The 13,479-nt window shown below is 52.5% G+C and overlaps 1 protein-coding gene across 1 annotated transcript; it reads right to left on the bottom strand.

The window, feature by feature from the left end:
- Positions 1-235: 235 nt before the first annotated feature.
- LOC311373698 (adhesion G-protein coupled receptor V1-like) lies at positions 236-11,184 on the bottom strand (the record flags this gene model as incomplete). The annotated part of the gene is made up of 4 exons (XM_084490324.1): positions 236-393; positions 6,016-6,194; positions 9,343-9,459; positions 11,020-11,184. Coding segments are annotated over 4 exons (619 nt in total), but the record flags the coding sequence as incomplete, so codon positions are not given.
- Positions 11,185-13,479: the final 2,295 nt, after the last annotated feature.

Raw genomic sequence — 13,479 nt, 5'->3', positions numbered from 1 at the left:
GTGTGTACCAGGCCCCTGTGTGTGTGTGTACCTGTGCCGTGTGTGTGTGTGTACCTGTGCTGTGTGTGTGTGTGTGTGTGTGTGTACCAGACCCGTGTGTGTGTGTGTGTACCTGTGCTGTTGGTGTGTGTGTACCTGTGCCGTGTGTGTACCTGTGCTGTTGGTGTGTGTGTACCTGTGCCGTGTGTGTGTGTGTGTGTGTGTACCAGGCCCCTGTGTGTGTGTGTGTGTGTACCTGTGCTGTTGGTGCGCCCGCGGTACAGGTCGTCGTAGGCCTTCCACTGGCCGGTGACCTGGTAGGCGTTGATGAAGACCACCAGCACCACCACCAGACAGACCAGAGGCACCAGCACCGCCGTGGACAGTGCCGCATACACGTTGGGCATGAAGCACCTGGAGGAACACACACACACACACACACGTCAGCACTCCTTTTCTACTGGTTTTTATTTTGATAAGGAACCACTGGTTTGTCGCTTTGGGGACATTCCGTGGCGAATGACTGAATGTAAAAACATCTTAGGGCAACACATGGTAACCATAGTGACCGTGTGTTTAGGAGCAAAAGGATGGTTTTCGAGATGAGGAGAAAATGCGATAAAATGTGTGTTTTCTCGCTTCTTGACATTCTGTACTGGATAATAAAGGCCGTGCTGCCTGCATTTAGAAGCACAAAAGGACAGCTAAAAATGTCCACACACACACACACACACACACACACACACACACACACACACACACACACACACACACACACACACACACACACACACACACACACACACACACACACACACACACACACACACAGCTGTGTTGACCTTAAGCAACGGCACTGAAATGAGCAAACGGAACTTATCTGAGGGGCAGACGGGCTCTCTGTTCTGGGGGAACACAGAGAAGAGAGCCACTGGTAGACGAACCAGTGGAGCACTGGTCCGCTGAGAGGGTCTTATCTGTGGAGGGCCGTTGTGAAGACGAGCTTCAGTAGACGAGGAGCGCCCCCTCCGTCCGGCCCCAGACAGATAATGCACTTCACACCGGCTACTGGAGCCGCGCTGCACGCACTGCCATCGCTCAGCTACGTTTGTGTTGAGGGGTATCACTTCAACGCACGCACGCACACACACACACACACACACACACACACACACACACACACACACACACACACACACACACACACACACACACACACACACACACACACACACACACACACACACACACACACACACACACACAATCATGCAAACATACAATCATGCACATATACACACTCCACATGCGTCCATCACAGGCTTGTGTATTATTGGTCTGTTAGATCCAACTCTGCCATTTCTGACATCCCATAGTGTTTCCCGACTTCTGCTTGTTTACATTTACATTTACATTTAGGGCGTTTATCAGATGCTTTTATCCAGAGCGACTTACAATAAGTCCATTTGTCAGAAGAAAGAGAAACAACAATATACCTCTGTGGGTACGGTAAGGATGTTCAAAGAACCAAGTGCCAAGCACTAACCATCACTAGGTTAACCCATTCCCCGTATACACTAACCATCACTAGGTTAACCCATTCCCCGTATACAGCAGTGATAGCTAGCTACTGCAGATGCTTCACAATTAAGTACTATGAATAAATACAACATAGAGTAAGTGCGTACATTAAGTGTGTACATTAAGTGCGTACATTAAGTGCCAGGATGAACAACATACAATAGTGGGAGGGGGGAGACTGGATGGCTATGCAGAGTCTAGGTGAACTGAACAGGTGAGTTTTGAGTCTTTTGCGGAAGCTGGTGAGCGACTCTGCTTGTGTCACTAGTTCACTCAGGTCAGTCCCACGCTGCCCTCCATCCCGACCGCCCCCGCTCCACTCAGCACACGTTAGTCCGTCCTTTGTCACTCTGGGAAAATCCCGCCTTTCCCCTCAGTCATCCCTCTCCTCCCATCGGCTACGGTCCTGATAACTGTCATCACCGGCCCAGTTCACAAGCTTGATTATGACTGCCAAGCCTGGACACACACACACACACACACACACACACACACACACACACCTCCTCAGTTTTCTCACAGAGACATAATTGGTGTTGTGTTGTTGTGCGTCCTCCACCAGCCATAACAAAACGTGTGGTATGACAAACAAAACCAGTAGCATCAACTGGGCCCTGGCCAGGGAGGGTCAAGACAGGGTGTAGACGAGATGGTGTGTGTGTGTGTGTGTGTGTGTGTGTGTGTGTGTGTGTGTGTGTGTGTGTGTGTGTGTGTGTGTGTCCCCTTTCGTGGCCTTGTGAGCAGCAAGAATTCTGCTTCTCACAAGAACTCCCCCATACCCCAGAGATTCCTGCAGTGAGATCAAGCAAATAATACAACAAAAAAAACGCCCCTTCCAGACAGACCCATGTGATCTAGTGGTGGTGATGTGGGGACAAGGGGGTGAGGGAGAGTCTCCGGGGGGCTAGGTGGAGGGTGACTCAACCTATGAGGGGTTGAACACATTGTAAGGGACACACAGTAAATAAAGCAGAAAAAGCAACATCTTCTGTTATGTTTTGTGCACTAATAGACGACGAGACTTTTCAGAGCCCAGCTCATCAGACATTCCACCCTGCGGTCTCTTGGGCTGATGTGTCGGAGCCCGTTCTGTCCTGACGCTAATAAGGCCTTCACTCAACGGCCCCTCCATCGCTGCTGTTGCGTTGGAATGCCACTTTCAGCCCCAGAGCTAAAGACTCCACAAATTATTAAAACCTATGAGTCACCGTCCATTAAGGTTTGCGGTCAGCGGTGAAAAGCAATGTGCAGCGGTGAGCAGTGCCACAGCTTCGGATCGCGGAGAGAACAAACTCTCAGCGAAAACATGAACTTCTCCACGTTGATGCGGACGTTGTGCGCATGCTTCCGTTCATGTCGGATGACGCTTATAAAAATTGAATGCGTGCGATCCACATCGATCCAAAGCGCTGCGGCTGAATGTGTTCTGCGTGCGATCAGAGGGGTCTGGCTCGTCACAGCCGGTCGCGGACCGAGCGCGAGAACCTGCCGAGGCTTTAATAGAACGGCCCGGTACGGGAACCGGAGCGCTTTACATCAAAACTAACTCGCCAAGATAACTCAAATTGCAGGGAAGGCGATCGGCAAGTCACAAAAACCAGTCCCAACCATATTTGATAGAGCAGTACTCAGGAAGGCGAACGCAATAACCACAGACCCCTCACATCCACTCAGCCTTCAGCTGCTCCTGTCTGGACGGAGACGCAGGGTCCCTAGAGCCAGCCTCCCTCTGCCATTCAGCCACTGACCACCCGCTACAGCAGCTCTGCTTTTACACTATTTATTGAACTTATTTGCTGCTAATTGTCATTTGCACTACTGTATCTTGTCGTGACACGTGTTTGTGTGTTCCGTTGTCACGTTGTTCAACACGTTAAGCGTTCAGTGGGAAGCCGGAGACAAACTTACACCGAGGTGCACAGTAAAGTAATTCTTATTCTTATTGTCACCATGGCAACCTCAGTCACAGGGCCTTCCTGCAGCAGGAGGCGAACGCAGTGGGAGTGGCTGTGCGGAACGCCGCACTAATAGAGTGATATATGGATGGATGGGTATGGCTGAGAGAGAGAGAGAGAGAGAGAGAGAGAGAGAGAGTACAGGGCTCTCTCGCTCCCTGTTGGAGGCTAGGCACCGTACAGGCGCCTTTGAGGGGCCTTCTGACGCAGCTCCTCAGTCCTGTGCTAGACCTGCTAGCGTGAGAACCTAGACCTGCTAGCGTGAGAAGCTAGACCTGCTAGCGTGAGAAGCTAGACCTGCTAGCGTGAGAACCTAGACCTGCTAGCGTGAGAACCTAGACCTGCTAGCGTGAGAACCTAGACCTGCTAGCGTGAGAACCTAGACCTGCTAGCGTGAGAACCTAGACCTGCTAGCGTGAGAAGCCAGCCGGCCCCAGGTCACTTGGAGCTGATTCAAGAGCCGAGCCGAGGGAGGAGAGCGGCGACGTCATCAGGAACAACGCGCAGGTGACAGATGACGGAGATAACGGCGCCTTTAACCGTCTTTTAATCTACATACACACGGGCTAATGTCAGCAGCGACGCGCACGGACGCACCGCAGTAATCCAGATGATGGTATGGATCAGTGTCCCGGTGGTACGGGGGGGGGGGGGGAGGGGGGGGGGGGGGGCAGGGGGGGGCGAGCTGCACAACAACACAACAAGGCATTTACATGACAACAGCGCTGACGCACACAGTGTTCTCGATACCCACTCCCCGCTCACAGGCTGGAACTGAGAACAGCTGAGACCTGGGCGAGAAAAACATGAGCTCACCTGCTCACACTGATGAGGAGAGAGAGAGAGAGGGGGAGAGAGAGAGAGAGAGAGAGAGAGAGAGAGAGAGAGAGAGAGAGAGAGAGAGGTAGAGAGAGAGAGAGAGAGAGAGAGGTAGAGAGTTGTTGGGGCTAGTTGATTACTTTCCTAATGAAATGAATGCAGTCTGTGTTGGATATCCCACACACACACACACACACACACACACACACACACACACACACACACACACACACACACACACACACACGGACCAGCAGAAAGCACTCTGCTGTTTGCATAGCATAAGCGAGACACACCTAAACCAGACAGGCTAATTTTAGCATCCCAGAGTTCCACCTCCAGTGTTCTGTGCGTGACCTTCACAGACACGCCGCGACCTCCAAGTCACCAGGCAGGGCAACGGTTTACTCTGGGCCCGGAGACCATTACCTCAGCGCTATAACGGCATGGTGTAATAGTGTCCTCAGCAACATGCAAACACAACGTTTAGAGTGGCTGCACCTGGGGCAGGGATAATTACCCACGATGACTTCATCAGGGGGGGGGGGGGTACTCAAGTGTTCTATAAATAGTTGACTGCTTATTCAAACATCCCTTACTCAGGCACATGCGCGCGCAGACACACACACACACACACACACACACACAGGGCACCTTCTGTGCCTTCCTGTGTGTGTGTGTGTGTGTGTGTGTGTGTGTGTGTGTGTGTGTGTGTGTGTGTGTGTGTGTGTGTGTGTGTGTGCGCCTTCTGCTTCGGGGATTACGTTGTGATGTTTATTTTTTACATTTTTGTATTTATTTGAATTTGATGTCCTCCCCCCCCCCCTCGCTACTCTGTCCCCGCGGGCGCGTCTACCGCTTGCAGAAGCCGCTGGGCCGTAGCGGTACCTACCCCGTCCTAAGCCCTCAGAAAATACCGGAGAGCTGCAGTCATCCGGAAGGTTCAGACGGGATTTAGCAAACACCGGAGACAATTAATTACAGTTATGGTCGCCGAAGGCCTTAGTGTGACTCCAGGGTCTGTCTCGGTGGGCTGTAAGTCGTCTGGCGGTGTGCAGGCACGTAGACGCACAGAAAGCGCTAGTGTGCAGTTCTGTACATTTCCATTTTACATTCAGGGCGTTTAGCACGGCCGACAACGCTTCATTCACACATTCACACACCGACGGCGGAGTCAGCCAGACAAGGCGACAGCCAGCTGGTCGGGATGAGGCGTCTGGCTCAGGGGACACCTCCACGCTCAGCGAGGAGGAGGATGGATGCCGGGGATCCAACTAGCGCAACCTTCCGGTTTCAAGTCAACCCCGCTGTACCTCCTGAGCCGGGCCGACCCGCGGGCCCTGCTGTGAAGCGTGTATGAGGGCCACTCCAGAGCCTTTTCAGTGGCAGCCCCTAGACTCTGGAACTGCCTCCCCCTCCACATCCGTTCAGCTCAGTCTCTGAACGTTTTTAAGTCCCTTTTAAAGACCCACCTCTATTCACTTGCCTAGTGTCTCCCTTTATGTGCCCGTGTTTAGTTTTAAATGTTCTCTTTTTCTGCATTCCTTAATTTATTTTAACTATAGTCCCTTTTTGTTTTGTGCCTTTCTGTTTTTACTAATTGCACTTTATTGTGAAGCACTTTGGTGCGGCTAAGCCGTCTGTAAATGCGCCATATAAATAAATTGACATTGACACTCACACTTCCCCGTTGACCAGGCCGTACACGGCGTGGACGCTCCAGCCAAAGCCGCCCAGCAGCACCACCACCAGCAGCACCATGACCACGGCAGGAAGCCCCCAGCCCAGCAGGACGTAGAGCAGGTAGCGGCGGTCCGTGTGCTCGTCGTTCATCACCAGCACCTGCCAGAAGTTCACCGCCTGGTGGTGGGGGGGGGGGGGGGAAGGGGTTAGGGTTAGGGTAAGCGGGGGTACAATGTGTGGACCTGGTTGGAGGGCAGACAGGCTGATTGACAGGTTGCATGGCTTCCTTGTGTGTTTGCACATAGATAAGAGAAAGGGAGAGGAGGGGGCCCAGGATGCACAAACACTGTATGGCGTTCGAGTCGATGTGAGGCGCAAGGTGCAAAGACGCGCACACGCACACGCGCATGCAAACTCGACACGCACAGATGTGTTTGTTGTTTTAGTTTCTCCCGAGCTTTGAGAGGCCGGCAGACGTGTGAGAACACACAGCCCGGGGCGGTGGCGGCGGCGCGCGGGCTGAGGGGCGGCACACTGCGGCCCAGGCAGACGCAGCCGGCCTCCGTCTGTCTGTCTGTCCGCCCCAGAGGGACGGCGCCGCAGGCCGCCGCTCCCGGGCACTCCACAGCAGACACAAGACCGCCGCTGGAGTGCGTTCAGAAGAGACTGAAGTGCCGCACTCCGTGTAATCCGTGTTCAACCAGAAGCGGTTCAACACTACTCATGGAAACACGGGGTCAACAGAGGGAGACGGGGCTGGTCCACATACCTGTCTGATGGACGGACATAAACACACTCACGCTTAAGGCCTTGTCTGTTTAGTTTGTGTTCAAGTGCACTCGGCTTCAGTGCTTGTTCGTCTACTTGAGACGTCTGCGTTGATCTTTCTTATTCAATTGTGTTATCAGCCAAGTGTCCAGCATCAGCGACATACAAAGGAACTCAGTAGCTATGGTGATGCCGTAGCTGAACACAGAAGGGATTGAGTTCAGCCAGTCTGAAGCATTGACACGGTTCAAACCACAAGTGACTACCACCCATGCTTCTAGAAATGCACCAACGACACAAACAGCAGCAGATATCAAGAGTTCAGGCAGCACAGATCACAGTAGGTCACACATGCCCTCCTGCCTGGCGTTCAGCAGGGCGGGATAAGGTCGGCGGAGAGATGTGGCCTACGACTTGTTTGGGGACGGTTTTGCCAGGACTATTTTTGGTGTGTTTCTGTACTTTTCGCTTGCATTGACAAAGTACTCGATGTATTTGTAAGTGATGGTCTTACAAATGGTCTAGGAGAACGCGAACTTCGGACTCCCCAAAGCAGAGTCAGATCCGAGTTGACCTGTTGGTTCATACCACATCACATGAACATGAGAAGACTGGAAGAAGAAGAAGACCACTTCTCCTCTTCGACCACCACTGACCGTCTGAATATATGATTTATTTTAATTTTATTTTTATTTGTGTTGTTGAACTTCGTGTTGTCTTGTTCTGTGTGTGCTCATGACACTGTAAAGCGACCTTGAGTGTGAGAAAGGCGCTATATAAAATAAATGTATTATTATTATTATTATTATTATTATTATTAAGAAGAATATAAAACTGCCGTTCACCCGTAGAATCTATAAATAAGTAAACAGTCAATTAAAGTACTGGTAAAGGAGAAACAGAGCGTCAAACGACCGTGCACCGACAGGAGGAACAGATCAGAACCTGTGGATGTGAGGAGGCAGCTCGTGACCAAAGGTCATCAGCCCAGCTGACCCTGAGGTCACCAGCGCAGCGCTCTGACGAGCCCCGACGACGCTCAGCGTGTAGCGACGGGGAGTTAGCTCAACCAAGGGATCTGATCTCACCATGCCTCACTAAAGCAAAACAAACGGTTCTGGAGCCAGAAGAGCTTAAACACACGACGTAAACAGTGATTTAATTCACTTTTAACAGTTTCCCATTAAGAGGCGAGGGGAGCGGAGTGACGCTTAGCGACTTTGAGAGGGAAAATAACATTTAGCGTCGGTTAGGTCAGTGTTAGGACATGGTTGCTTTTAACAATCTGATTGGTTAAACACAGACTCTGTGTACAACCAACCAAGAATTAAGCAATATTTTAGGAGGGGGAAGTCTAATGCGGGAAAATGAATGCCACGGTGAATCAGCAGTTGAGGAAAAGACAACAGCTGACTTTCCGAGGAGTTTCCCATGTGTTGGATTCTTGAGCTTTGTGTTGAAATGGAACTCAGCTAAATAAATCATCTTTTCTCCATGTGTTTTTCTTTCTTCTAGACTTGTTTTGTTTCACATGGTTTTCAGGGAAAGTCTTTGCATGCCGTTGGTTAAGCTTCTGAGCTCGGCCCGGCTGACTCTTCAGTGGCGTGACGTCACAAAGGAGCAGGGAGCAGAAGGAGAGGGGGGCGGGGGGGCGGGGGGGGGGGGGTGTTTACGCAGGTTTAGCTGAAGGCACTGCTGCTGTGTGGGAGGAACCAGTGGGTCAGGTCCTAGAGCCCTGGGGCGCGTCCTCCATCTATAGCTCCACATAAAGCTGGCTGTGTTCAACGAGCCGAGGGCTGGAGCTTCACTGCCTGCGTCTGAACACACGACCTGTCCAGCCCCAATCAGGATTGGATTTGGGGAAGGAGCAGAACATTTGAACCCTGTCTGACTTCCAGTGAAATAAATCATACAGAGGAGATCTTGTGGTTGCCTGATTAACGACACATAAGCCATACAGTCGGCCATGGACCACACACATTTACGTTTCCAGTAGCTTGTGATCTACTGCCACTTTTATACATTTCTACAAAACAAGTAGTACAGAAACAACTAGTTATATAATGGTAAATCTCCCAGTCATAAGGCTAGGTTCAGAAGTGCAAAGTTTGATGTTTGGATACAAGGTCCAACAAATAAAAGCTCTTTCATTGTTAAGCTCAGCAGCCTCTGCAGACACAGCTCTGTCCGTCAGGAGAAGGTCCACTTTAAGCCCCGACTGGCTGCCATTCTTCGCTTTCTCTTTTGCCGCGGAGACAACAAAGCCTCCAATGTAGTACATCCAATCTCAGCTGACAACACAAGCCTTTACATCACCTCCGTCTGCAGAAAACCTTGGAGAATGAGCCACGGTGACTTCAGCAGACTGATATCACACCCAGTACAGGATGGATTTATTTGAAACAATCGATTTATATTGTGTCAAAATAAATAAATGGATGTGATTTCCGATGTGGTCACGACCTACGATGTGGGACTGTAAACGACCGACGACGTGTTTGTGTCGTGCCGTACCGGAACAGGCCCGTGTGCGTTCCCAGCCCTGCGCCGGGGTTACCTGTATGAGCATCCAGCTGAACTGGCTGAGGTGGAAGTAGTGGGCGAAGAGCGCCAGCGCTGCGCAGCTCTCCTCGGAGAACATCCTGCCGCGGAACACCGACACCAGGAAGCAGATCTGAGGGGAGGAACACACGCATGTACACATGAGACATCAGCACCGCCCGGTCCACCTCAACACCGCCCGGTCCACCTCAACACCACCCGCTCCACCTCAACACCGCCCGGTCCACCTCAACACCGCCCGGTCCCCCTCAACACCGCCCGGCCCACCTCAACACCGCCCGGCCCACCTCAACACCGCCCGGTCCCCCTCAACACCGCCCGTTCCACCTCAACACCGCCCGGTCCCCCTCAACACCGCCCGGTCCCCCTCAACACCGCCCGCTCCACCTCAACACCGCCCGGTCCCCCTCAACACCACCTCAACACCGCCCGGTCCCCCTCAACACCGCCCGGTCCACCTCAACACCGCCCGGTCCCCCTCAACACCGCCCGGTCCCCCTCAACACCGCCCGGTCCCCCTCAACACCGCCCACTCCACCTCAACACCGCCCGGTCCCCCTCAACACCGCCCGCTCCACCTCAACACCGCCCGGTCCCCCTCAACACCGCCCAGTCCCCCTCAACACCACCCGGTCCACCTCAACACCGCCCGGTCCCCCTCAACACCGCCCACTCCACCTCAACACCGCCCGGTCCCCCTCAACACCGCCCGGTCCCCCTCAACACCGCCCGCTCCACCTCAACACCGCCCGGTCCACCTCAACACCGCCCGGTCCACCTCAACACCACCTCAACACCGCCCGGTCCACCTCAACACCGCCCGGTCCCCCTCAACACCGCCCACTCCACGTCAACACCGCCCACTCCACGTCAACACCGCCCACTCCACGTCAACACCGCCCGCTCCACCTCAACACCACGTCAACACCGCCCGCTCCACCTCAACATCACCTCAACACCGCCCAGTCCACCTCAACACCGCCCGCTCTCCCTCAACACCGCCCACTCCACCTCAACACCGCCCACTCCACCTCAACACCGCCCACTCCACCTCAACACCGCCCACTCCACCTCAACACCGCCCACTCCACCTCACTGGCTGCTCCGTTGGTGGTTTGGTAAAACTTTGCATACGTATGCATATCTGTCCGTACACACCAAGGTACTGGACGTTAATGCAAATTGGTGCACATGCACACGTGCACACACACACACACACACACACACACACACACGCACGCAAGCACACACTAAAGGCGACCTGTACCAGAAGGTCTGGAAATATTCTTACAGAATGAGATCCAGCACACACACACACACACACACACCTCAAAGTACGGGCGAAGTGACCCAGAAGGTCTGAGCTGAGAATGAGATCGGGACCCTCTGAGAGTTTATGGGATCAAAGCCCCCCCCCCCCCCCCCGTGTGGCTTCAGGTGGACGGCTGGAGCCCCCAGCACAGAGCCCCAGTCCACCCGTCGGTATGTAGAGCAAACCACCATCATAAATCCACAGCGGGCATCAGAGGCCCGAGGCTCTGACAGCACCAATAAACCAGGGAGCCTGGGCTTGATCCGGGGGAACTTCCTGGCTCTCAGACGGCACGTGGTCGCCAAACATCCGTCTGGTGAAATGAGTGATGGGGCTTCGGCCAGAAGAGGTCCATCAAACGGGCCCCTGTGGCGAGGGCCGCTGCAGTCCGGTCTGCGGCCGGTACCACTGGGGAGGCTGTGGAGCCGCCGAGAATAGCCGCTGGGCTGACCCGCGCCTCAGCCCTGAAGGACTGGCCCCGCTCCGAGCAGCACGGCGCTTATCTCCAGAGATGAAGACAGCCATCCCCACATCCACTATCGTCTCCCGTGTCCCCCGGTGTCTCTCCTCGTCCTCCCGTGTTATCATAACCCGTAACGTCATCGACATGAATAAACCAAACTTTAGAACTTTTGTCACTTGATGCCAGAAAGATGGATTCCTTTGGGGACAGGTTTGCTTTGAGAAGTAGATCAATCATTGCTGTCAAATGTTGGTCTGTGGTCAACAAAAGGCTAGAGACCACATCCTTGAAAGATTAGTTACAATGGTAAACTGTATGTGATTCTATTTCACTGTGTCTCAATTAGTTCTCATGATATTATAATTAAATGTCACGAGGACCAGATACTAACAATATTTATTAGGTATTATTCAGTTGGGCTCAGACCATGCTTAAGTATTGCTCGTTTCTCACTCAGAAGTCTGACATCATAGTTTACCTTGAATTGAGACGCAAAATATCGAACTAGGGGCAGGAAGAAAACGTGTCGAGGACAAACCTCAACAAACAGCTCCTCACTACACAAAACACATCAACACCACACATGTACACACACTGGGAACACAACCAGTGTGTAGAGGAAAGGCAGGTGACAACCATCATTACTCCGACCACAAAGCCTGTTTGGAGATTGGGGAAGTGACTGTTCCTGAACAACCTGAGGACTCACCCCGTAGCTCAGGGCCCTGTCTGTGGCTCAGAGCCCTGTCTGTGGCTCAGAGCCCTGTCTGTGGCTCTGTGACCTGTCTGTGGCTCAGAGCCCTGTCTGTGGCTCAGAGCCCTGTCTGTGGCTCAGAGCCCTGTCTGTGGCTCAGAGCCCCGGCCCTTGTTGTTGTTTTTTTGGCCCAAGGTGGACCAAGGTCACCACCGCCATACCGTCCAATCACAGAGCAAAACAAGCAGGGGCCAACACACGCAAAGACACAATGTTTCACGTGTAATCGGAGTACACGCAAACACACACACGCTGACGGCACACATTCACAAGCACACCCCATGCACACACACACACACACACACACACACACACACACACACACACACACACACACACACACACACACACACACACACACACACACACACACACACACACACACACACACACACACACACGTACACACACACTAATGCTGGCTGATATTTGCGCTGGGCTGACGGAAAGACCTCCATCTTTGTCTAATAACCTCTCAACACATTGGTATTACACACTTGGATAGCCTCAGGGATAACAAAGATCCCGGGAACATGATAGCAGAGCTGGTGAGAGAGGAGGGGGCTGGGAGGGGGGGTGGGGGGGGGGGGGGCGACGGCACTCTTCTCTTCCTGTCCAGCGCAGAAAGAGAAGCGTCAGTATGCATGAGCGGCCATTAGAGCAACGTGTTAGAAACGTCCCGTAAACAACGACAACGTCCAGGTCACGTTAACGCAACAGAAATTGACTTGTGGCTCATTGGCCACAACCAGAAAATGCACATTCATGTGTTCATTTCCCGTAGTGTCAACATGACCAAATATTACGTGTTAACACGCAAAGTTCACGACTTTATTTGCGCTCCTGGCCTCCATAGGGTGGGTCTGATTTGTACACCTCTGCAGTAACCTGCTATGTAGTTGTTGCTGCCGTGTACAAAGAATTCAATTTGTTTGAATCTATTATGAATCATTATAATATACATTTAAATAATTAGTGCAACAAGTGCAAGCGTGCAGGCCATTCTAATGACAACATTTACACATTAAGAGTGCCTGTGTGCTTTTGCACTTTGAACTTATACAGGCTTGGGTGGATGATGAGCAAACACTGGTGTCACCTTTGTGGCTTTCCTCCCTCATTTATCTGTCCAAACAGGGAGAGAGAGAACAGGTTTTCATGTTTGGTGTTTGTCTGCACAATTGTGTGTGTTGTCATCTTAGCAGCTCAACATAACTCTGTGTGTGACGGTAGTGTTCAGATGTTTGGAATAATACATTAGTCTGAAATGGTAAATAGCCTCGAGGCAAAAAGCAGGATCGTTATGTCATCCGATTTCGATGATCTGGCTTTTACAATAAAACAAATTTTATTCTAATCGGAGAGCAGCAGAATGCACACCAGCGCGTTTCTGCAGGATGGTGCTGACCGGGCGACGACCTCATAGCCCAGGAAGCGGAGACGGCATAAAGCAGGTGGGGGTCATTCAGGCATTGTGAAACAGAAACTGTAGGAGCCTGTCTCTCCCTCGCTCTGCCTCCCCCTCTCCCTCTCTCTCTCCCTCCCCCTCTCCCTCCTTCCCTCTCTCTCTCTCCTCCTCCCTCTCCCTCCCTCTCTCCCCCCC

The sequence above is a fragment of the Micromesistius poutassou genome, assembly GCF_964030765.1.
Source record: "Micromesistius poutassou genome assembly, contig: SCAFFOLD_1178, whole genome shotgun sequence".
Lineage (NCBI taxonomy): Eukaryota > Metazoa > Chordata > Actinopteri > Gadiformes > Gadidae > Micromesistius > Micromesistius poutassou.
This window is presented reverse-complemented; position numbering and strand designations above follow the sequence as displayed.